A 25303-nucleotide genomic window follows, 5' to 3' on the forward strand; every position below is an offset into this window, starting at 1 on the left:
ACTCACCAGCAAAGATAGAGAGGTCCGTTGGAGTCTGATGGCACTATTTTCAAACGTTTTATTCAAAAGGGGAGCACAAAAAGCAGGGTTAATACAAACATTCAAATCGTATATGGCAGTAAAACTCAATCTAAAACGCGGGTATAGCAATAATCATCATTATGAAATAATCTCGACTGTTGTCTAGGGGATAATTTCCGTTGGAAATATAAAAGTCACTCAGAAGTCTGCAGACTTTTGCCCTCCGGCTGGGTTTCACGTGTTTTAGAGGGATCGGTGAAAACGAAAAGAGAACTTGCCCGGGTCTTTACGCAGCCACTCCATTAAATCAGGGGAGAGTTGGTTTCCCCTTTGTTAGTGCGATGTCTTTCTTGGTATCATCAGTCACCCACTCCCTAGGCCAAAGGAGTTAGGGGCGCACGTGGCGTTGCGCGGCTTCCAGCTCTCTCGGGAGCGTTGAGTGATCGAGTTCTTCGGGAGCGTCTCTCTCTCTCTGGGGGTACCACCTCCTGTAGCCCCCTTTTATCTTTACCTGCCGAATTGTGGCTGTCCATCACAGTAGGGTGATGCAATCTCCACCCCCACATTGCTCGAGGGTATTCATGCCCTTGATAGTTGTCACGTAGCTGGGACATGCACGTGACACAGGTGCCCCTACGAACAATGGTCAAGACGGTTGCATTGTCTCTCGCTTCCGAGTCCCGAATTAATAGCGATCTTGCGATTCCCCGGAAGGAGGGGGCTGCTCCCACTCCTTCAGCCCCTCAGAGCTGTGGTACCTTCATAACAATATATATAGGCCACCAAACAGTAGCTAGGATGTGGGGTATAAATTACAATGGGAGATAGAAAAGGCATGTAATAAAGGCAATGTAATGATAGTCCTGGGTAATTTCAATATGTAGGAAAATTGGAAAAATCAGGTTGGTGTTTGATCCCAAGAAATTAAGTTTTTTTAGAATTCTTAAGAGATTGCTTTTTTGACCAGATCGTGGTTGAGCTCACAAGGAAAAAAGGCAATCCTTTACTGGGTGTTGTGTAATGAACCAGATTTGATTAGCAAGTTTAAGGTAAAGGAACCTTTAGGATGCAGAGATCATAGTATAATGGAATTTACCCTGCAGTCTGAGAGGCTGAAGATAAGGTCAGATGTACCAATGTTATAGTGGAGTAAAGGGGATTACAGAGGTATGAGAGAAGACTCGGGCAAAGTTGATTGGAAAGGGACATTACCAGGGATGACAGCAGAACCTCAATGGATGGAGTTTCTGGGGTAACTTGGAAGCTACAGGATAGACACATTCCTATGATGAAGAAGTATTCTAAAGGAAGGATGATGCTACAGTGGTTGACAAAGGAATCCAAAAACAGCATTAAAGCAAGAGAGAGGGTATATAATATAGGAATAATTAGTGGGTTGTTAGAGGTCTAGGAAGCTTTTAAAAACCAATAGAAGACAACTAAAAAGGCTGTAAGGAGAGACTAGATGAAATGTGAAGGTAATGCAAAAGAGAATACTATAAGATTTTTCAGATATATAAAGAGTAAAAGAGAGACAAGTGGATATTGGACCGATAGAAGATGATGCTGGAGAGTTAGCAATGGGGGATAAAGAAATGGCAGACGAACTGAATAAGTATTTTGCATCAGTCTTCACTGTGGAAGACATGTATAGTGATGCCAGAAATTTGAGTGTGTCGGGGCAGAAGTGAGTGTAGTTATTACTAAAGAAGTGCATGGGGAGCTGGAAGGGCTGAAGATAGATAAATAACCTGGACCATATGGACTACACCCCAGTGTTCTGAAAGATGTAGCTGAAGAGATTGCAGAGGCTTTAGTAGTGATCTTTCAAGAATCACTAGATTCTGGAATGGTTCTGGAGGATTGGAAAATTGCAAATGTCACTCTAGGAAGGGAGTGAGGTAGAAGAAAGGACATTATAGGCCAGTTAGCCTGACTTCAGTGGTTGAGAAGATGTTAGAGTCAGTTATTAAGGATAAGGTTTTGGGGTACTTGGAGGCACATGATAAAGTAGGTCAAAGTCAGCATGGTTTCCTTAAGAAGAAATCTTGCATAACAAGTCTGTTGGAACTCTTTGAGGAAATAACAAGCAGGATAGACAAAGGAGAGCCAGTGGATGTTATTTCCTTGGATTCCCCGAAGGCCTTTGACAAGGCGCCACACACGAGACTGCTAAATAAGATAAGAAGCTATGGTATTACATGAAAGATACTAGCATGGATAGAAGATTGGCTGACTTGCAGGAGGCAAAGAGTGGGAATAAAGGGAGCCTGTTCTGGTTGGTTGCTGCTGATGAATGGTGTTCTACAGGGGTCTTACTGGGGCAGCTTCTTTTCACATTATATGCCAATAATTTGGAAGACAGAAATGATGGTTTTGTGGCCAAGTTTTTGGACGATATGAAGATGGGTGGAGGGGCAGATAATGCTGAGGAAGCAGGGTGTCTGCTGAAGGACTGGGAGAATGGACAAAGAAGTAGAACATGGTGTAGCGAAGTGGATGATGATGCACATTGGTGGAAGGAATTAAGGTGTAGACTATTTTCTAAATGGGGAGAAAATTCAACAAATCAGAGGTGCAAAAGGACAAGAAGACCTTGTGCAGGATTCCCTAAGGGTTAACTTGCAGGTTGAGTCAGTGGTAAGGAAGGCAAAAACAATGTTAGCATTTATTTTGAGAGGATTAGAATATAGGGACAAGAATATAAAGCTGAGACTTTATAAAGCATTGGTCAGATCACACTTGGAGCATTGCGAGCAGTTTTGGGCCCCTTATCTAAAAAGAGATGTGCAGACATTGAACAGAGTTCAGAGGAAGTTCACGAGAATGATAGGGTTAATGCATGACGAGTGTTTGATGACTTTGGGCTTGTACTCATTGGAGTTTAGAAGTATGGGGGAGGGAAGATTTCATTGAAACCTATTGAATATTGAAAGGCTTAGAGTAGATTTGGAAAGATTTCCTATGGTGGGTGAGTGCAGTACCAGAAACGTCTACAATGAATCCACTATGAGGACCAGAGGGCACAGCCTCAGAATAGAGGTATGTCCATTCGAACAAAGATGAGGAGGAATTACTTTTAGTCAGAAGGTAGTGAATCTGTGGAATTCATTGTCACTATTAGTGATTTCTAAGTTTTGTACACGATCATCTATTGACTCCCTACCACTTACTTAATTACCATCATACATTTTATGTAATGCTAAACAGCCTTTCTCAAGCTTTTCTTCTTTTATAGTTTTTCTGTGTGAAACTCTGTATCATCAGTGTTGCAGAGAATAAATGTTTTCACCTGGCTGCTTCCTATGCTTTGGTTCTCAGATGTAAAAAATGAATTTTACTCTTATACACACAAGTAATACTTCAAAATTTTACATATTATTGTTTGTTAGGATACTTTGATGCCCTGGGCAGTAACAGTGGCAGAAAGGGATGGATGTACGCCAGAACCCATAGAGCAACAACAGTTGGCTGAGATTGATGCTAAACTGCAAGCTTACCTTTTAGCTGAGAATATCCCTGTGAAAACAAGTATGAGATCCAGTGTACAAACCTGGAATAATCAGGTAAGATATAAATCTATTCAATGAATAACTAATTTACCTATGAAGAGTATAAATGTTTAAAATACAATTATCATAAAATTTTATACACTTTCTCTGAAATGGTTGTGTATTTGATTAACAAAAGATTCAAACAAATGAGTAACTTGCATGAGGTTGATTGAGTAGAAGAATAAACAATTTATAAAATAAGTACCTTTTTTGCAATATGTTGGGGAAATTAGTATGTATTCATCAATTCATTTTGTATTTCAGCTATTATATCTTTCACCTGTTAAGTATGTACAATATTTTGTTGATGCAACATTATTGTTATAAATTTTATGCTATTTCAGATTGTTATTAGATGCAGACTTTTCAGTGAACCATTTTTAAGGTTTACATTAATGTAGTTTGTGTAACGCTTCTTATAACAAGAACTGCTGTGAGTTGAAATGTCATGGTATACATTAATAACACTTAATGTTGATAAACTGCATGGATTAGAAGGTACTGGTAAGAAAATGTAACTTGTGAAAATTCACATTATTTTGGATGTTTCAGTTTTATTTTAGAAATTCAATATTAATGTGGTATACATACACGTGCTTTATAATTAGAAGTGTAAACTAGGCTATCATCCTGATCTTATAACAATTAAATTGTGCCAGGCACATACTACTTAAATGTTTTTTGGTCATAAAGCGATACAATAGAATGAATAGAAGTAGTTCAAGTTAGCTGGCACTGATTAAAAGCCATTCTGCTGTTCTTAAATAGATTATGTTTTGTGGCTGCAAGTGTATTTGAAAATTCTTTAAGAGGTCTTCTCTTCCTGCTGTGAGACATGAATGGGCACAGGTGAGATCAAGAAACCAGATGAGTTGCTTGGTGCCTTGAATCATGAGGTGGAAATAAATCCTTAATCTTTTGGAAGACAGGAAAGCTTCCAGGTATTTGAGAAGTGCAAGTGAGTAAAGACAGCAGAACATGTTAACGTCAGGAGTAAAGCTCAAAAGACATGGACATAGTACCACAAAAAATTTGGTGATCACCTAGGAATGATCAAGATCGGTAAGTATATATTCAAATGCTATCCTCCACCAAATATACCCCCAGACCTGAAACAGATCAGTGCAACTACCTTACTACCATCAAACAACCCTCCACCCACCCCCAATCCTTGCACACCCTTCGAAGCTCTCAATTCACTTTCTAAAATTCTCTTAGCAGTTAAAAGTGGCATGTAACTTCCATATGTTCACTTACTCCACCTTGCCCTCATTGGCTTGCATCCATCCCTTAGTGCAGGCATGGGCAAACTACGGCCCGCGGGCCATATGCGGCCCGTTAAGCTTTTTAATCCGGCCCGCAGAACTTGATGAAATTATATTAATAAACCTTGTTAACGTTTTTCCCCCGCAATTCTGGCATTTTCCCAATAGATGACGCACTCTATATACATTTGTGGCGACCCATTTCCTGGCACATCCGAACCGGCTCACAATTAGCCAGCGTTCCGGCTAAGGGAGATAGCCTGCGGGGATTTGCGAGCACAGAGCTTTGGAGCCTCTGCGCCATGGGGGGCAGGTTGAGGGAGGCTTAAAAGTGAGGCTGGGGATTTCGAATAAAGTTTTTTTTCTTCGATTGCAGTTACCGACTCTGTGTCGTAATTCTAGCGCTGCATGTAGCACACCGCTACACATTGACCTTTGTTGAGGTGCAGCGTATTACTCCACCTTTGCGCTTTACTCTTTGTTCGGCTCGACCTATTTGTGTGAACAGGCATTCAGCGTCATGAACATCAACAAAGCCAGCCACAGATCCAAGTTAACTGACCAACACTTCAGATCCATCCTGAGAATCGCCACAACAAAACTAAATCCAGACTTTAATGCGCTGGCTAAAAAGGGAGACCAACAACACTCTTCCCACTGAAATTAAAAATAAGTTTCTTCGTTGTGTTATGTAAAAAATGCATTTGAAAATATTTTTTTCAATAAGCCTTACATGTTACATGTCATTTCTGTTAAGTGATGGACATGAGTAGTGCGCAGGTTCACGTACGTTCTCAAAATAAAAAATGCGCTCCAGATCAAATAACGCGCTCCGCATACTGGCGCGCTGTCACTGTTCTGTCTTTGTGCTGGTCGTTGTTGAGTTTTGGCACAGGGGACAATTGAATAAGAAGGAGCAGGACAAGTAGACCTGCATCTCCTACCGTTTTTGAAATAAAGACAGTCAGGAGGAGAGTGATGATGATAATATCTTGAAGGATAACAGAATTTTCAGTGCTTTAAAATAATAACTGTTACTATTAAAAAAGCTGTATTTTATTCATTTAATTTTCAGTGTTTTAAAAGTCATTTCAATAAATAGCTAAATACCATGGGACTTCAAAGACAGATATTTTGTTGTAATGCATTTGTTCATTTTCAATTGAAATTAAAGCACATGTTTTCTACATATCCCATGATATTTTATTTTCTCTTATGAGGTGTATTACCAAAACACTGACCATCTGCTCCTGGTCCAGCCCCCCTGTCAAATTTTAGAACCCTTTGTGGCCCACAAGTCAAAAAGTTTGCCCACCCCTGCCTTATTGTATTGACTCACCCAAATCTTGGATCAGCAAGTGCTTGTGCAGCATCTGATGCGTACGTTTCCACTGTAACACAAGCAGAAGCTAACACTTGAGTTTGCAGTGATAATTTAAATGATTCTCTTGCAAACTCACAGTCTTGTGTCAGATTGTTTGCAGCCTTGGAATCTCTGAATGCTGTCAGATTGGCTAAAAGAAGTTTGGTTAAATTTTGCAATACTACAAAACTGTTCCCCAGCAGATTATGACTGATGAATGCCACACTGATGATGCATTTGGCCATATTTTGTGGAACATCAGTTTGTTATTTTCTGCTGCTTTATCTATCAGGTTGACATCCTGTCAACCCAGTCCATTGGAGTTCAGGCAGAATTGTACAGTCAATTTCAATATTGTCAAGGCTCAGGGCTGTTCAAGGGCGTTTTTCAAAGATGTTTGCCATATTTTCTACTACTGTTGCAGATGACTCATACTTCAGTCCATAAAAATGCAGAATTATAAAATTTTATGGCCACTATGATCTTCACAGATATTGACAACTGATTCCAGCAGTTTGTGATTATATTTGTGGCTGCAGCATGTGGTTTATCAAGAAGGATTTTGATAGTGAAGCAGAGTCTCTTCATTAAGATGCAAGATGGAAAAACAAAAAAAAAAAACAATTGTAATGAGTGCTTTATTTTCCACAACATTGCCTTCTTCTATTGGCTTGTGATTAAGCTCTGTGTGAGTTTTCCACACCTTTCCAGTATGCTGCACTGTAAGAAGAACTGCCATGGAAACACCTTACTGATGCCACAGATTGCTATTTGAAGTCTTATCAATTTTTCTGCAACACCATATTGTGTAGGCTACCAAAACTGTCCTAACTTCTACTCATCAATGTTGCCATCTGGGAACTTGTGGGTACTTCTGTGGGAGCAGCTGTTTCTCACATGCTGCTGTGTTCTCAAAATGACAAGTTATTTTAATTTTGAAGCAAGTCATTCCTGTAATGTTAAGCCGCACTGAATTTCATGGGTACTATGTGTAATTGAAAGAGAAATGCTTTGTCTTATAGAAAGTCTATTATTTGACTGCACCACTTAAATTGACAGCTATTTATCTGTTTAATAACAGTGAGTTATTATTTTGTTTTGTTCTGTAATCAGGGCAGGGCTTAAAGTCAGATTTCCACAATTTAACTTTAGCAGTAGCTTTATTAGAGTTAGGGATTAGATCAAATAATTGCTTGAGACTTCTATGCAATTCAGTAAGATCGTGGATGATCCTTTACCACTTGTCTTTACTACCGTATACCTTGACAATCCTAGAATTTATTTATCTTAACCTTGAATATATTCAATGACTGAGCACGTACACTCTGCAGTAGAGATCTATAATAATTTACAATCCCTGCATGCCTTGTTCAAGCTCCTGGACTTCCAACCTTCTCTTTCAGCAAGCCCCCAATTTCCTGAACCAGGTCTTGGTTCTTGGTCCTGGATGGTTTATGCTTAGTGACCATGTGAAAATGCACAAATAATTTTTGCAATACTTAGTGTAGGTTCAAGGTGTTGAATATTGACGTTTTCATGGCAGGCCCCAGATGTAAGTGGGGCCATGGGATAATTCTACTAACAAGACAGTAACGGTTTGTTATAATTACTGGGTCATCATCTACATTTCCTGATCAAGTACATTACCTATAATTTTCTCACATGTTTCACATGCTAAATTTAGCTGTCACAAATTTAAACACTTGCAGAACTTATTTCCCTTTCCTTCCAGGGGAAAGAATCTATAGCAGTTCTCAATCCTGTCCAAGTTAAAGTTAGCTAACTTTTTGCAGGCTAGAGACTATCTGACATGCTGGTTATTTAATGGTGTACTGTTCACTAAACTATGAACAGACAAGGTACATCCATAAAGAAAAAGTTCAGTTATCTAACTAGCACAGACTCCTCAAGTTTGAGAAAAATAGTTAACAATCAATTGTGGCTATCAGGCTAAGGGCTGTCCTTTATGGATAACATTGAAATATTGCTCAACAATTCCACTTTTCTGGTGATATAAAATACTCTTTAATTCAGTGGTTTATCTTGTTTTGTAATGTTAACATTATTTTGAATGATCTAAACTCTTGGGCTTTTGTCATTGAACATCAGGCGTTCGAATACTGGATTTGCTTTAAACATAGAAACATAGAAAATAGGTGCAGGAGTAGGCCATTCAGCCCTTCGAGCCTGCACCGCTATTCAGTATGATCATGGCTGATCATCCAACTCAGAACCCTGTACCTGCTTTCTCTCCATACCCCCTGATCCCTTTAGCCACAAGGGCCATATCTAACTTATGAATCTAGCTTTTGAATTGCTCAAATGTCAACATACTGTATCTTTATTTTGTATGTGTATGGTTAATGTTTCTTAATTAAGATTAAATACCTTAGTGTGGGTTGTCTAACCAAAGCTTGCCTTTCAAATACTGAGAGAGAGGAAATTACAAAATTAAGTGTCATGAATTTCAATGAGAGGAACAAAATGTCAATCAAAAATCAATCTATCAGTTGTTAATCATTTAACAATCTAAAACAGAGGTTTCCAACCTTTTTTTTATGCCATGGACCTCTACCGTTATTTGAGGGGTCTGTAGCCCCCAGATAGGGAACACCAGATATAGAGACTGAAATAATTTTGCATTTCTTGTCATGGGATAGCTTTGTAGGAAGCAAGTCTGATTGGCACGTATTGCTGACAGCTCAGTCAGCAACTTTGTTGACAGTTCAAGTTTCTTTAGGTTGGAACAGCTAGCTTTTCTACTTGGGAGGAGGCCAGTTATTAGCAGGCTGGAAAATAAGAAGAGGAAATTGAAACGCTGAAGTGTTCTGCAAGAATAACAGAGTGTTGGCCCGAAAACCAGGGGATTAGGAGATAAGAATCTCCAGAACTTGATGGTTGCATCTTACCCCTGGTATCTCACAATTTTCAAGAGAAGCGGCAGTAGAAGGAATAGGCCATCATCCTCTTATGTCTGCTCTGCCTTTCAAAATCATTATGGCTAATCCAGTCTTGGTATCATCATTTTCTTGCTTTCTCTCCCTATAGTTAACTCCCTTTTAGTTTAAATGTCTTCCACTCTCCTTGGATATATTAAATGACTCTGTTTTGATGGCAGAGGGGTGTAGAGAATTCCAAAAATTCCAACAAACTGAGGGGAAAAGCTTTTTCCTCATCCATTTTTACGCAGAGAGTGGTGAGTGTGTGGAATGGGCTTTTAAGAGACCCCTGGATGGATACATGGAGCTTAGAAAAATAGAAGGCTATTGGTAAGCCTAGGTACTTCTAAGGTAAGGACATGTTCAGCACAGCTTTCTGGGCCAAAGGGCCTGTATTGTGCTGTAGGTTTTCTATGTTTCTATCCTCTTAAATGGATAATTCCTTTTATAGAAACAGTGCTCCCTAGTTCTAGATAACATCATCTCACTGTTAACTTTGTCATTTCACCAATTACCCAGAATCTTCTATATTTCTATAAAACTGTCTCTCCCTCATTCACTCTTATGTGCTCATTGAAGTTCATGAGAATTTCTTTTAAAGTTTTGATTTTCTTAAGCATTTTAAAATTAACTTTTTCAACTTAAATTAAAATTAAATTTACCCTTGGATGTTCATGAGTAGATTTCTGACCATGGAAACTGCCGTAGGGCTCAAAGCTCCAGATGTCTAACCATATACTTTTAGTTATTTGGCCAAGTGCTTGCTTAGTGGAAGAGTACAAATAATAGATTTTGATGCATAAAGGGGCATTTTCTTTTCTAAGCCATGTTTAATTTTGTGCTTTTCAGATTTGTCAGAATATTCCAGTCTGAGTCCTGAAAGTTTGTCTAGATGTATTTTAAAACTGAATTGGAAAAAATAAATAATCACAAAAATAGTACATAATATTTATATGTATTTGTATTGTATTGATTGTGGTTAATGTTTCATGTAGGTTGCTTAGGGGGCACCAAATATGTCATCATCTTCTTCTGCATGAAGTAGGTTTTCAAAGCTTGCAGAGAGATTTAGGCCAGTTAGAAGAGTGGGCTGAAAGATGGCAGATGGAGTTTAATGCTGGTAAGTATCAGGTGCTAAATTTTGGTAGGACTAATCAAAATAGGACATACATGGTAAATGGTAGGGCATTGAGGAATGCAGTAGAACAGAGTGATCTAGGAATAATGGTACACAGTTCCCTGAAGGTGGAATCTCATATGGATAGGGTGATGAAGAAAGCTTTTGGTATGCTGGCCTTTATAAATCAGAGCATTGAGTATAGGAGTTGGGATATAATGTTAAAATTGTACAAGGCACTGGTGAGGCCAAATTTGGAATATTGTGTACAGTTCTGGTCACTAAATTATAGGAAAGATGTCAACAAAATAGAGAGAGTATGGAGGAGATTTACTAGAATGTTACCTGGATTTCAGCACTAAGTTACAGAGGAAGGTTGAACAAGTTAGGTTTTTATTCTTTGGAGTGTAGGAGGTTGAAGGGGGACTTGATAGAGGTATTTAAAATTATGAGGGGGATAGAGTTTACGTGGATAGGCTCTTTTCATTGAGAGTAGGGGAGATTCAAACAAAAGGACATGAGTTGAGAGTTAGGGAGCAAAAGTTTAGGGGTAACACGAGAGGGAACTTCTTTACTCAGAGTGGTAATTGTGTGGAATGAGCTTCTAGTAGAAAGAGGCAGGTTCGATATTGTCACTTAAAAAAAAGAATTGGATAGGTCTATGGACAGAAAAGGAATGGAGGGTTATGGGCTGAGTGCAGGTTGGTGGGACTAGGTAAGAGTAAGCGTTCGGCACGGACTAGAAGGGCCAAGATGGCCTGTTTCCATGCTGTAATGGTTATATGGTTATATTTAGACCATTGTCTCCATGTAGTCTCATTTCTTCTATTTTCCAAGTCAAGTCAGAGTCAATTCCTGCAGGATTGTTAATACCCCCTACAAACAACAGTTTATCTCTTTTTTGAGGTTCAGGCTTATTTTAAGAAGGGCCAACAAATTATAAAATTGCTCTTTTGCCAATTTTATAACCAGTAAACTATCATTTTAGTACTGGCTGTATACTGAAGTCTTTTTTGAGTAGGTAATATAAAGCTGCCATGTTGCATACATTACAGTCTAGGTGTCATACCAGTATCTGTTTGAGTCTATCCAGTTTAACCTCCAAAATATATTGAAAGGGCTGAAACTTTTACAAGGCTGATTAATTTCATTTGGTGTATTCACCAGCATTTGAAATATGTATTTGTAAATGGCAAAATGATCTATTTCCTTCATGAATAATTCCAAATATTGAGCTTGCCTGATCTTTGCTTGTCATTTTTTGTAATATATTTATTTGTATTAGCTGACATTGGAGTAGTTACTGGTGTCTGAATTTATGCACCATTTAGAATTCTTGCAAAATGTACTCGGTGGCCACTTTATTTGGTATGCCTGTACACCTACTTGTTAATACAGATATTGAATCAGCCAATTATATGGCAACAACTCGATGCATAAAAGCATGCAGCCATGGTCAAAGAGGTTCAGTTGTTCAGACCAAACATTAGAACGGGGGGAAAATGTGACTTTGACTATAGAATAATTGTTGTTGCCAGATGGAGTGGTTTGAATATCTCAGAAACTGCTGATCTCCTGGGATTTCCATTCACAAGTCTCTAGAATTGCAGAGAATATTGTGAAAAACAAAAAAATCGTATCCAGTAGGCAGCAGTTCTGTGGGCAAAAATGCCTTGTTATTGAGTGAGGTCAGAGCAGAATGACTAGGCTGGTACAAGCTGGCAGGAAGGCAACAGTGCCTCACATAACCACATGTTACAACAGATGTGTGCAGAAGAGCATCTCTGAATGCACAGCATGTTGAACATTAAAGTGGATGGGTTACAGCAACAGAAGACCACAAATATACACTCAGTGGCCACTTTCTTAGATACCTCCTGTACCTCATAAAGTGGCCACTGTGTGTAGATATAGAGCATGTTAATATTAAGGAAAGAATTGTCATCTTGATCAAGGACATAGTATATTTGTTTATTTGACAATTTAAAAAAAAGTGTTCATAACTATTTCAGGATTGCTCCAGTTAGATTTCACTGAGATTGTTAGAGTTCAGATAAACACAATATTAATTAAGTACATCGGCTTTTGAGGCTTCCAGTTTGGATTTGTAAAAGAAAACGCATTTCAAAGCAATGGAAGCCAATTAAAGTTAAGGGCGCCGGCATATTGGGATATTAGGATTCAATTTCCATTGTTTAATGAGTTTTATAGTAGCAGTGGGTGAACCTGTTTCAATTTTACATTCTTGTGATTGTGTTTAAGTATTGTTTTGCCATGTGGCAATAACACTGTTGGTACAATGGTTCATTTGTGATTGTCAAGTACATACAGAACTCAAATTGCGTGCAAGAGCCTGGTGGACAGCAAATCCATTTTTAGTTTCTTCGGCAGAAATGCTGAAATTCTTTTACCAAAAAATTTTGCATTTGTATCTTACCTTTTACTTCCTCCAGAAGCATCAGAATGCTTTATGGCCAAAACATCACTGTGATGATAACTGCACAAATGAATTTAGAAATGGGGAATAAATATGGTGCAGGAAACCAGTTCCTTGATGTTTCGCAAAGACAACGGGATCTTTTATATCCACCTTGAAAGCAGGTGTAATCTTGGTGTTAACATCAAAATGAGAAGTTACTTCCTGAGGAGACTGAAGTCTTTTGCAGTCTGTAGGCCTCTCCTTCACATATTCTACCAATCTGTTGTCACTAGTACAATCTTCTATGCAGTGGTGTGCTGGGGCAATAGCATCAACACGGGTGATGTCAACAAGCTCAATAAACTGATTAGAAAGGCTGGCTCTGTTGTAGGAGTCAAACTGGACACACTGGAGCCTGTGGTAGAACAAGGGACCCTCTGGAAAATCCTGGCAATTCTGGACAATGTTTCGAATCCTCTACATCCCACAGAGGCTGAATAGAGGAAAAATCCTAGTAATTGGATAAGACAATTGCGCTGCTCCAAAAAGTGCTATATGAGGTCATTCTTACCCTCAGCCATTAGGCTCTATAATAACTCAACCTATAGCTAGCGAAGTGCTGACTCCCTCCCATTAGACATTTCAGGTGACATTTTTTTGTTACTGTGTCACTGTAATTCCCTTTGGGATCAATAAAGTATCTACCTCAGATTATTGTTTCCAAGATGTAGTTGGACTTTAACTCCCACCCTTCTCATTTTACACACAAGTAAGCTATCAATTGAGTTATGACTATCACAAATAATGTGATTGTAGCGCATTCAAAATACTAAAGCTAATTCTGAGAATTTCAGCTTTTGCAAGTGAAATATCAAATTTAGTTTTACATAAATCATGCAAACAAAATAAACTAGTGTTATTAGCTCTTCTTAGACAGTACTTCAAGATTAAGGATGGTTTTTTTTTCTCCACACTTTTTATGGATTCTCAGTTAGATGATGAGCCCAATGCAGAACTACAGACAAAGTAACAGATGGTGCAGGTAATGTCTGTTTGGACAGATGGATGGGTAACTTGCTGCCTCTACTTAAAAGTAGTGCCTCTGTGTGTTCTCAAAGCATGGCCTTGCCATTCTCAATATCATCTAAAATGTTCTTTCTCCGCTTTGGTTAGTCACAATGCAGCATTCTGTTAAGTTGTAGATGCAAAAGATTGTTCACTGCTCTAGATTCCAACATCCACAATGTGCTAGACAACCTCAGCAGGCTAAATACTGTCTGTTGTGGGAGGAAGATTGTTCACTGTCTTAAGTCAAAACCCTGCATCATTACTTGATTCCTTGCATTTATTTAAGGAGGTTTTGAGTATATCTTTGAATCTTTTCATCTGCTTGATGATTTTCCCCACAAAAGAGCTTGAATTGAGTGAAAATAATTAGGGTGTTTCTCTGATTCCAAGATGGTAGGTTCTTAAAGCATTGAGGAAGGCAGGGATCACTGTTGCCTGGTTGAGTAGGGTTTTTTTTTTGACGTCTTTAAATACCATTTTCCTCAATCAGCTGAAGATTGTGCTGATGCATGAGGCAAGAATGAATTTTTTCATTGACGTCTGGTTTTGAGAGCTTGTTCCTGAGGTATGAGAAGTGGTGTACTTTTTCCGGGGTTTGACCATGAAACTTTATTGTCAGACAGCAGCATAGTCCTATGGGGACCAGTTTGTAGAGGATCTGGATGTTGAGTGTAAGAACCACTCTCCCTCTGTTTCAGTGAGCTTGGGCCCTAAATGTACTTAAGCACAGGCATCGTCCATTTATTGCAGCTTGACTCTGAGATTTAAGTAACCTTGATCCTGGAATGCAATTGCTGAAAGTTGGTAGCTTCCCATTAACTGAAGATCAACTGTACTTTTGCAGCAAGTTGTTTTGAGGTGAAGTAGAACATTGTTGAAGCAAAAACATTGAGAATGTTAGAGGAGGGGATACATCTTTATCTGATACTTTTACTGAAAAATGTTCTGTAAACCCATTGGTTAACATCAAAGCTCACATGCTTCAGTGAAATACACATAAGATGGAGATGCATCTCTCTGGATGGAGATCATGTTCCTCCTGAATGATGGACTGAAAGGCTTTGGTGTGGTTGAGAAAGCCTATGTATAGTGGCTGATTCTACTTCCTGCATGTTACATAGAGATAACACCACTCTGACCTGGAATAGTTGAAATCTATATTATTATTCTAGGAAAAGTTGTTTGGCCAGCAGGATGTTGTGGCGGAGATGAATCCTGATGGTGATGTTTTCCGCAGCAGTGAGCAGGCAGACTCTCTATCACCATGAACTTGTCTTTTTTTCTGGAGGATGTTCAAAAATACAGCATCTCTAAGGTCCTCAGGAATTCTTCCTTTCTCCAGGCACAGTTGATAAGGCTGTGAATTTGTTAGCTGAAGATTTTCACAGTTGAGAATGAGGACTTCAGCCTTAATACTGTCTATTCTCAAGGACTTGTTATTTTTTAGTTGGGATGTGACCACCTGGCTTCCTGTTGTTTAGGAGTAGTGGCAAGGCTCACCTGGATAGACTGCTGTGGGTCTTATGAGCTCTCATGTCAAGGACTTTTGTGTATTCATCCCCATTCATAATTTTAGGCAGTGGGGTGAAGGGGGAGGTGGTGAGGCCTTGACTTTTGGGGCCACAGATAACTGAAAAGAAACAAATGTTGCTGAGTTCCTTTTGCTGGATTGCTGCTTTTCCCTTAGAAAGATGAAGTTTATAATCCAGGCATATTTTTCAGTTGTGTTTAATTTACTCCCCACACCCCTTATCATTCTCAGTAAACCAGTCCTGGTGTTTATTGGAGAGAAGCCAGAGTCTCTACACACGTGCTAGTTAAGGTGGACATCAGGATGGTTTATATGCTATGGATACCTTGCTGCTACCATAGACCGAGGTTTGTCAGGTTTGATAAGTAGGCATTGAGATTGCACGATCATATTCTTTAAAGCCTCAAAACTGATTTCTGGCATTGCTTCTGTTGACTCCGGTGTTTGAGGTGTTACGTATCCTGTAACTGGATAACTTACCAGCAAAGATAGAGAGGTCTGTTGAAGTCTGATGTCACTATTTTCAAACGTTTTTATTTATAAAGGGGCACAAAAGTAAGGTTAATGCAAACATTCAGATAATGCACATCACCAATACGCAATCTAAAGCCCGGGTATAGTCATAATCAGCATTAATCTCGGCTGTTGTCTAGGGGAGAATATTTTTGTCCATTGGAAATATAAAGAGTCATTCAGAAGTCTTACGAGGAATCGCTGGGTTTCACGTGTCTTAGAGGGATCGGTGAGGAACAAAAAGACTTGCCCGTGTCTTTATGACCACTCCGTTAAAATCAGGGGAGCGTTGGTTTCCCCGTTGTTAGTTCGAAGTCCTTCTCGGTATTATCAGCCACCCGCTCCCCAGGCAAAGGGGTTAGGAGCGCACGTGGCGTTGAGTGGCTTCCAGCTCTCCCGGGAGCATTGAGCGAGCAAGTTCCTCTGGTGCATCGCTAGGGTACTGCCTCCTGCAGTCCGCTTTTATCTTTACTTGCAGAGTTGTAGCTGTCCATCAAAGTAGGGGGATGTAATTTCCACCCCCACATGGCCCGAGGGTGTTCAGGTTCATGGTAGTTGTCACGTAGCCGGGACTTGCACGTGACACAGGTGCCTCTAAGAACAAATGGTCAAAACAGTTGCATTGTCTCTCACTTCCGAGTCCTGAATTAATAGCGATCTTGCGATTCTCCGGAAGGAGGGGGCTGCTCCCACTCCTTTGGTCTCTCAGAGCTGTGGTACCTTCATAACAGAGGTCAAGTCAATGGAGCTAATAAAGCAGATTAGAATGTGGTTTCATAAACACGAGAAAATCTGCATTTGCTGGAAAATCAAAGCAACATACACAAAATGCTGGAAGAACTCTGCAAGCTAGGCCGCATCTATGGAAAGGAGTAGACAGTTGATGTTTTGGTCCAACACCCTTTGTCAGGACTGGGAAAAAAAGATGAGAAGTCAAATTAAGAAGGTGGGAGGAGGGAGGAAGAAGTACAAGGTGGTAGGTGATAGGTGAAACTGAGAGAGGGGGAGAGGTGAAGTAAAGAGCTGGGAGGTTGATCAGTGAAATCATTCATAGATGCTGCCTGGCCTGCTAAGTTCCTCCAGCATTTTGTGTGGGTTGCTTAGAAAGTGGTTTGTCCAGCAGTTGTTTGTGTTTATTATGACATGGGTGCTGTAGCCATCTTTACATTCCTTTGCTTAGACATCTCTGAAAAGTAGCAGGTGCCAGTTTGTGGATGGTGTGTGGGTTGGGTGGGGGAGGAGTGGTTGCCGTGATATCATGTATCTCTCTAAAGAAGCCTATTTTTTATACATATCTGTGTATGTACTGTTAGTTTTTATCAAAAAAAAGCTAATTTAAGTTGTCATCAATCCTCAGATTTATCAGTTTTTCTTCCTTTGGAATGCAGACCAATATACCTTGAAAGGAGTGTATGTCCATTATTCTATGGCAAATCCTTGCATCATGAGTAATCAGTTGACAGACATTTGGTGAGAGCATTTGGAAGAAAGCTGCATATTTGTATATTTGCTTCTAGATAATAAACAAGACTCACTGGCCCGAATGGTCTACTTTGCTCCTACGTCTTATGGAATGAAAAGAATTTGAAACTTTGTTTTGGAATTCCCATGCAGCACTGAATGAATGCTTGCTATAATGGAAGGTTGAAATATGAAGTTAATTGTATTGAGATTGGGTTATTAGGATGTGCTCCACTATCTGCAACCAATGATTGCATTTTGACAGTTATGACAGCTGGCTGAGTTGATGGGCTCCAGCTTCTCTCCAGCTCTGTATCCCTTTTGCCAATCACCTTTCTAGCTCTTAGCTTCACCCCACCCCCTCCTGTCTTCTCCTATTATTTCGGATTTCCCACTCCCCCTCTTAATTACAAATCTCTTCTTTCGGTTAGTCCTGACAAAGGGTCTCGCCCGAAACGTCGACAGTGCTTTTTCCTATAGATGCTGCCTGGCCTGCTGTGTTCCACCAGCACTTTTTGTGTGTTGCTTGAATTTCCAGCATCTGCAGATTTCCTTGTGTTTGAGTTGATGGACTGTTGTTTCTTTGACAAGCTGAAAAAACTCCTCATAGTGGTACCGAGAAATTATTTCTGGCAGGATTGCATTGAGGTAACTTCCAATTTTGGAGGAGTGTAAGTTGGATGGACAGGAACTCAGCAACTCATTGACACATGGGGGTGAGATGATGATTTAGTCATCCATGTAACCTCTAGTGCATGTATACACTTTCTTTTTATTTGAAAGTTGTGGAAGTTATCCTTGGATTTAAGATTATTGTTTTCACCAGGGAAAATTCTAAGAATTACCTGAATTTAGGGACTTAATGTATGTGACAACCTAGATCCATCAGTATTATTATTATTAAAGTTAAGAAAGAAATGCAAGAAAGTCTTGTTTCTATGTACGTACACAATTCATCTTTCACAACTTCAAAATGTCCTAACAGGCAATACAAACAATAAAGTCATTGAAAAAAATATGGCTGTCATTCTGTGTTTAGCAAAGTCTGTCAAAATTAATGTTCTAGCGATGAGATAATGTGTTACTGATGAAGGTATAAATGCTGGCCAGGAATTCAGAAGAACTCCATTCTTTTTCAAAATAAGCTTGGCTCTTCAGCACTTAATTTGAGAAGGATGTTTTGGATAATGCAGTACTTGAATAGTTTTACATTGAGCTGTTACTTCAGATTGGTTTCAAATGGAATAAAACTTGAATCCACTGAATTTTGCCTCTGAGACCAGAGTACTACATATTGAACATAGTTAATTAATGGAATGAGTTCTGATAATTTAATAAGGAGCTGTTTCTACTGGCAGGTGTCATATCCATAGAGTATAAAGTAAGGTAATTGACAAAAGAACATGAAGAAAATGAACTATTTTCATTTGCTCTGAGTTGTTCGATATTGTGATATTCATTACTCTGTGCTGCATTGACCCAGTTATGTCGAACAGCAGTCAAGACCATTCAAGTTCTGGTTGACAGTGAAATACCTCCAAGTAATGTACAAATTGACTTTTTTTCAGCAAAGCATCATTTGCCAGGAATGCAGAGATGATGTAGTAAGCCATTTAACTAATTGGATCAGGATGTGTTATAAAAATGCTGATAGAATTGAAAAGTAGCTTGTGAAGTGGTAGTAATACTAGAAGTAAGAAAATTGTCACCTGATTGCAGAAGGATCTCTGATTTTTGTGGAATTAAAACTTTTTTTATGAGAGAATCCCTTCTTGTCTGTTCAATGTCTCCCCTCCTCTGTTCAGCTGGAAGATAAAATTACTGATGTCAGGTAAGGACACCATTCTGGTAGCTTTCCTTGACCATGATGAATAGAAAGCATAATAATGGCAACAGAGGTTGGCGGGAGCCATCCGGAGTTATTAAGATGCTAAGAATGACCAGGGCCTTTATCACCAGAGAGCAAAGACCATGGCTATTGGTTACCCAGAGGATAGATCAGCAGCTGAATGTTCCCTGGTCTTTTTCACACACTTTTTTACACTTTGAAACTTTCCTTTGAAGTTTTCTGATATCAGCATAACATATCTTTAATTATTGAGAAAAGCTAGTTTGTAATGTGCTGTGTTCCTCCTGACATTGTTCCACTGCACTCATATGAAGCTTTGAGCTCCAATTTATGTTAGTCTTGGCTGAGATTAATTTGTATGACATTTGGCATCATTATGTGTACACCCAACTTTGAGAAAAGTTAAACCACATTTATTTGGATTGCAACTGAATATGCCTGGTCCAATTCTCCACCATTTTCTCGCAAAATTTAGACCAGATTGAACCATTCTGGAAAATTTAATGCTAGATAAAAAAGTGTTATATGATCCATTTTCTAGGCATCAGCAGTTATATCAACTATGCATCTGAATTCTAACAATCGGTCATAGGTACCATTCATTCGAACTTTGAATCTAGATAAGTCTTATTTAGATTCTCTGTTACCTTTTGAATGATATCTTTGAAAGTTATTGTTGTATAAAATTGTTGAATTTGCACTTTATCATTAACTTAAAATAAGACATTATGTGTGTCATGGAATATTACTTAATATTACTTAATACTAAAAACGATCTGGAAGGACCAAGTAAGTTTGAGTTTCAGCATCTTTGCCTCAACCTTCCACCCTGTTGTCACTTACTTTGTCAATCTCTGACGCCTCTCTCCCCTTTCCTGATCTTTCTGTTTCCATTTCTGGAGACAGACTATCTACCAATATCTTTTATAAATGTACTGGCTCTCACAGCTATTTTGACTATACCTTTTTCCACTCTGTCTCTTAAAAATAATATCCTCTTTTCTCATGTGGTGGTATTGGGCTTGCTGACCACCAATCTTCCAACTCTCTATGTGACTCCCTGTTCATTTGTCCCTCCCCACCGGCACTTATCCCTGCAAGTGGAGCAAGTTCTACATGTCTTCCCTTACCATCATTCAGTATCCTAAACAATGCCTCCAGGTGATGTGACACTTCACTGTGGGTCTGTTGGGGTTAGTTATTGTATCCAGTACTCTCAGTGTGGCTTCTCTACATTGGTGAGATCTGATGTAAGTTGGAAAGCCACCCTCAAGCACCTTTGCTTGTCTGTCATGAAAGGCGGGATTTCCCAGTGGCCACTCATTTCGATTCAACTTCCCAGTCCTATTCCCATTACAATATGTCAGCCATGGTCTCCTCTGCAGCCACAATAAGGCCATACTCATGACTCCTTATTTCATTCGGATTGCCTACACCTGATGGTATGGACATTGATTTCTCTAACTTCCCATAATTTCTGCACCCTCACCCTTCTCTCCTTTTTCATTCTCCATTCTGGCTTCCTTTTTCCCCTTCTCCTCATTAAGTGCCCATCACTTTCCTCTGGTGACTTTTACCTTCCCTTTATCCATGGTCCACACTCCTCTCCAATCAGATTCCTTCCCTTTCAGCCCTTTACCTCCTCCACCTTTCAACTTCCTTAAACACCAGCCACCCCACTCACTTACCCATCTCCCCTTTATCTGTTTCACCTATCACCTTTCAGATTCTACTCTCTTCTGCCCCCCCTTGATCATTTTATTCTGGCTTCTTCCCCCTTTGTTTCCATTCCGGATGAAGGGTCTTGGCCCAAAACGTTGACTTATTCTTCTCCATTGATGCTGTCATATCTGATAAGTTCTTTCAGCATCTTATGTGCAGTACTCTTAATAAAAATAAAAAGTTGACTCAAATTTCCGATGGCTCTGACTCTTTAGAGTTTTGCATTGCCGTCCTCTCATTGAGCACTTTTTTGAAGAAATTTCTCCTTATCTTAGGTTTAAAATACTGATTCTGAGTTACAGACTTGGCCATAGGAAACATCCTGTAAGATCTACCCTGCCGAGCCTTTGAAGAATTTGAAATGTTTCTATGCAATTGTGTCTCATTCTTCTAAACTCAAGGGAATATTGACCTAGACTGTTCAACCTCTCCTTTCAGAAAAATCTCCTTATCCAAGGAATTATAGAAACATAAAACTTAAATAGGAGACAATTCAACTTCACAAGCTTGCAATGATAATTCAGTGTGATTATGGCTGATCATATATCTTAATATCCAGTTTCTGCTCTCTGCCCCAAGCACCTTTCATACCTTGAATTCTTTCTACCCCTTAGTTGTAGTCAATGGCTTAGCTTCTTCATCCCTCTAGAGATGTAAATTCCCCAGGTTCATCATCTCTGAATGAAGAAACTTCTCATTTCAGTCCTAAATTCCTTTCCCTGTTTTCTGAGACTGATAGATACTCCGGCCATGGGAAACATCACCCTGTCTATCTAACTATGTCAGAATTTTCTAAATTTCAATTAGATTCTCCCCTAATTCCTCTAAACTCAGCAAACACACCTAGTAACCTTATTTTCCCTCTTATGGCAGTTTTGTTGTCCCAAGAGTCAGTCCAGTAACCTTTTATTGCACTCTATGGTAAGTACATTTGCTCTTGGGTAAGGAGACAAAAGGTATGCAGAGTACTGAAGTATGGTCTGTTCTAAGGTCAGAGTACTAAGTTCTGTGCACTAAACAAAACATTGAAAATGATAGGGAAACACCAGACAGGTTTGTGTGAGGAATGCCAGGAAGAGAAGTCAGTAGAACATGTAATTCTGAGTTGCAGTAAGTATGGGATACAGAGAGAGATGATGAGAATTAATCTAAGCCGACTTGGGGGGTGCAGAAATTCACATTAAAAGGGTTACTGGGCATGGGTGAGAGAGCACAGGTCAGGGTACTTTTAGCTTTCTTAAAGGATATAGGGTTTTTTTTATATAGGATATGATGGATAAGCAGGTATAGGGTACATAGATGGCCAAAAATGGAAGGATAAAGTGTAGATTAGGGTGTGTGTGTGTGTGTGTGTGTGTGTGTGTATATATATATATATATATATATATATATATATAGGTGAAGGGATTTCGAATGTAAGTCTATCATCTGATCCACACTCTGGAGCAGAGGGTGGCAGTAATGCACCATTAAGCTGGATGCCAACCGCCTTAAAATAAGAAGGTCAAGAGTATTGCACCAAGACATTCCTGTTTCTGTATTCATATCCACTTGCTTTGAAAGGAAGCTTATCACTACCTTCTTAACCACTTGTTGTAACTGCATGTTTGCTTTTGTGCATGGTGTACAGGAATAGTCAGGTCTCAAATCAGTCTCATACTATTTAAATGATAATACTGTCTTTCTGTTTTTTTTTCCTGCTGAACTGGATAGCTTCATGTTTAATCAGAATCAAAATCAGGTTTATTATTACTGGCAAATGTCATGCAAATTGTTAACTTTGCTGCAGCAGTATAATGTAATTTGTGATAAATATAGAAAAGAAATTGAATTTACAGTAAGTATATATGTTTATTAATAGTTAAATTAAGATTGGTAGTGCCAAAAACAGAAATTTCAAAAAGTAGTGTTCATTGGTTCAATGTCCATTTAGAAATTAGATGGCAGAGGGGAAGCAGCTGTTTGTGAATCACTGAGTGTATGTCTTTAGGGTTCTGTACCTCCTTTCTGATAGAAACAATGAGAAGAAGTGGGTGGTGCTGGGTGGTGGAGGTCCTTGATAATGGAAGCCGCTTTTCTTAGGCACTGCTCCTTGAAGATGTCTTGGATACTACAGAGGCTAATGCCCATCATGGAACTGACTAATTTTACAACTCTCTGCAGCTTACTGCGATCTTGTGCAGTTGCACCCCCTCTCCCCACCCCCCCATAGCAGAAGGTGATGCAGCCAGTCAGAATGCTCTCCACGGTATGTCTCTAGAGGTTTTCAAGTGCTTTAGGTGGCAAACCAAATTTTCTCAAAGTCCTGATGAAATATAGTCGCTGGCTTGCAGCCTTTATAGTTGTATCAATATGTTGGGACCAGGTTAGATCCTTAGAGACAGTGACACCAGGAACTTGAAAATGCTCACTCTCTCCACTTCTATAATCCCTCTATAAGGATTAGTTTATGTTCCCTCATCTTATCCTTCCTGAAGTCCACAGTCAGCTCTTTGTTCTTACTAATGTTGAGTGCATGATTGTTATTGTGGTATTGTAGCGGTGTACTACACGCAGCGCTAAAATTACGACACGGAGTCGGTAACTGCAGTCGAAGGAAAAAACTTTATTCGAAAACTTCAGCTTCACTTTTAAGCCTCCCTCAACCGGCCCCCCATGGCGCAGAGGCTCCAAAGCTCTGTGCTCGCAAGCCCCCGTAGGCTATCTAATTGTGAGTCGGTTCGGATGCGCCAGTAAATGGGTCGCCACACTCCGTGTACTTGCCGTCTGCCGGGGGCGACTGTACGAACTCCGCGACCTGGGCCGCTGTGTCCTGGTCGAGGGAGCTCACCACGTAGTAGTAGCGGGTGTCTTCTGAGGTGATCTGGCGAACGTGGAATTGGGCTTCGGCTTGCTGGAACCATAGGTCCGGGCGCTGTGTCCAGAAACCTGGCAGTTTCAACGAAACCGCATGACCAGAGGCAGCGTCAGTCATTTCTGGTCCAAAAATCGTTTGGACCGTCGGGGTCACCAATTGTAGCGGTGTGCTACACGCAGCGCTAAAATTACGACACGGAGTCGGTAACTGCAGTCGAAGGAAAAAACTTTATTCAAAAACTTCAGCCTCACTTTTAAGCCTCCCTCAACCGGCCCCCCATGGCGCAGAGGCTCCAAAGCTCTGTGCTCGCAAACCCCCGTAGGCTATCTAATTGTGAGTCGGTTCGGATGCGCCAGGAAATGGGTCGCCACAGTATCACTCAACTAGTTGGTATATCTCACTCCTGCACACCCTCTTGTCACCATCTGAGATTCTGATAATAGTTATATCATCATCAAATTTATAGATGCAGTTTGAGCTATGCCTAGCCATACAGTCATGGGTGTAGAGAGAGTAGTGCAGTGGGCTAAGCACACATCCCTGAGGTGTGCCAGTATTGATTGTCAGTGAGGTGGAAATGTTATTACAAATCTGCACGGATTGTGGTCTACTGGTTAAGAAGTCAATCATCCATTGCAGAGGGAGGTACAGAGGCCCAGGTTCTGTAGCTTTTCAATCAGGACTGTAGGAATGGTGGTGTTAAATGCTGAGCTATAGTCAATGAATGTAGGTGTTTGTGTTGTCCAGGTGATCCAAGGCCATGTGGAAAGCCACTGAGATTGTGTCTGCTGCAGACCTATTGTGCGAATAGGCAATTGCAGAGGGTCCAGGTACTTGCTGGATTCTAACCATGACCATCCTCTCAAAGCACTTCATCACTGCGAGTGTCTGTCCTGGGGTTGGTGAACTGTCCATAGGTGCAGGTGGGTGGCAGACAGGAAAGGGGGTTGCTATGCTGTTTTTTTGATGTTGTTTGTTGTGTTCTGTGTTTTTCTGCCAAGCATTGTGGGCTTGCTATGTTGGTGCCAGAATATGTGTATGTTTCCATGTACGTGTGATAAATAAATCTGAATGTGAACCTTCCTCCTTCCAATTTACAACATGTCAATACATAGCCCTCAAAAGAATTTGGTTTAATTTTTCACTAATCCTTTGATTGGACTTTGTGGAAAAAAAAGGCTTTTTAACAATCTAGCTGCACCACATCCATTGGTTTTCACTAAACTATTCTACCAGTTACATCCTCGAAAAGATCTCCATTCGATTTGTCATACAGAAATTCCCTTCCAAAAATCAATATTGATAGTCTAACATTGTTGGTTCTTTCTAAATTTCATTCTATTTCATCATTTATTAAATCCTCTTACATTTTCTCCATGATTAATAAAACGGTATGTAGTTCCCCGTGTTTTTTTTTGTCCTTTTTTTGAATGGTGAGGTTACATTTGCCATCATCAAACCTATAGGAGCTATTCTGTAATTTATAGAATAGAAAGTAAAATAAGTTTATTGAAAAAATGACACAAGTCAATTAAAACATTCATTTCAATTAAAGTAAAGCAAATAAACTAGTTTCTTTTGGTTAATACATCTTTTTTTTCTTGCTCAGCATAACAAAGCTTTC

General features: G+C 39.7%; 1 protein-coding gene and 1 long non-coding RNA gene across 6 annotated transcripts in view; one reads left to right on the top strand and one right to left on the bottom strand.

The window, feature by feature from the left end:
* fsip1 (fibrous sheath interacting protein 1) overlaps positions 1-25303 on the top strand; it is a 418033-nt gene that overhangs the window by 76572 nt on the left and 316158 nt on the right. For all 5 annotated transcript variants that reach the window (XM_059955503.1, XM_059955521.1, XM_059955494.1 and 2 more), the window contains one exon: positions 3414-3587. In XM_059955503.1, coding sequence (XP_059811486.1) covers positions 3414-3587 — 174 coding nt within the window. The remainder of the gene's footprint in view (positions 1-3413; positions 3588-25303) is intronic.
* LOC132384413 (uncharacterized) overlaps positions 23888-25303 on the bottom strand; it is a 43231-nt gene continuing 41815 nt past the window's right edge. Inside the window, exon 6 of the long non-coding RNA XR_009508881.1 lies at positions 23888-25153. This is a non-coding gene — a long non-coding RNA (uncharacterized LOC132384413). The remainder of the gene's footprint in view (positions 25154-25303) is intronic.

Source organism: Hypanus sabinus, chromosome 2 (genome assembly GCF_030144855.1).
Source record: "Hypanus sabinus isolate sHypSab1 chromosome 2, sHypSab1.hap1, whole genome shotgun sequence".
NCBI classification, from domain to species: Eukaryota; Metazoa; Chordata; class Chondrichthyes; order Myliobatiformes; family Dasyatidae; genus Hypanus; species Hypanus sabinus.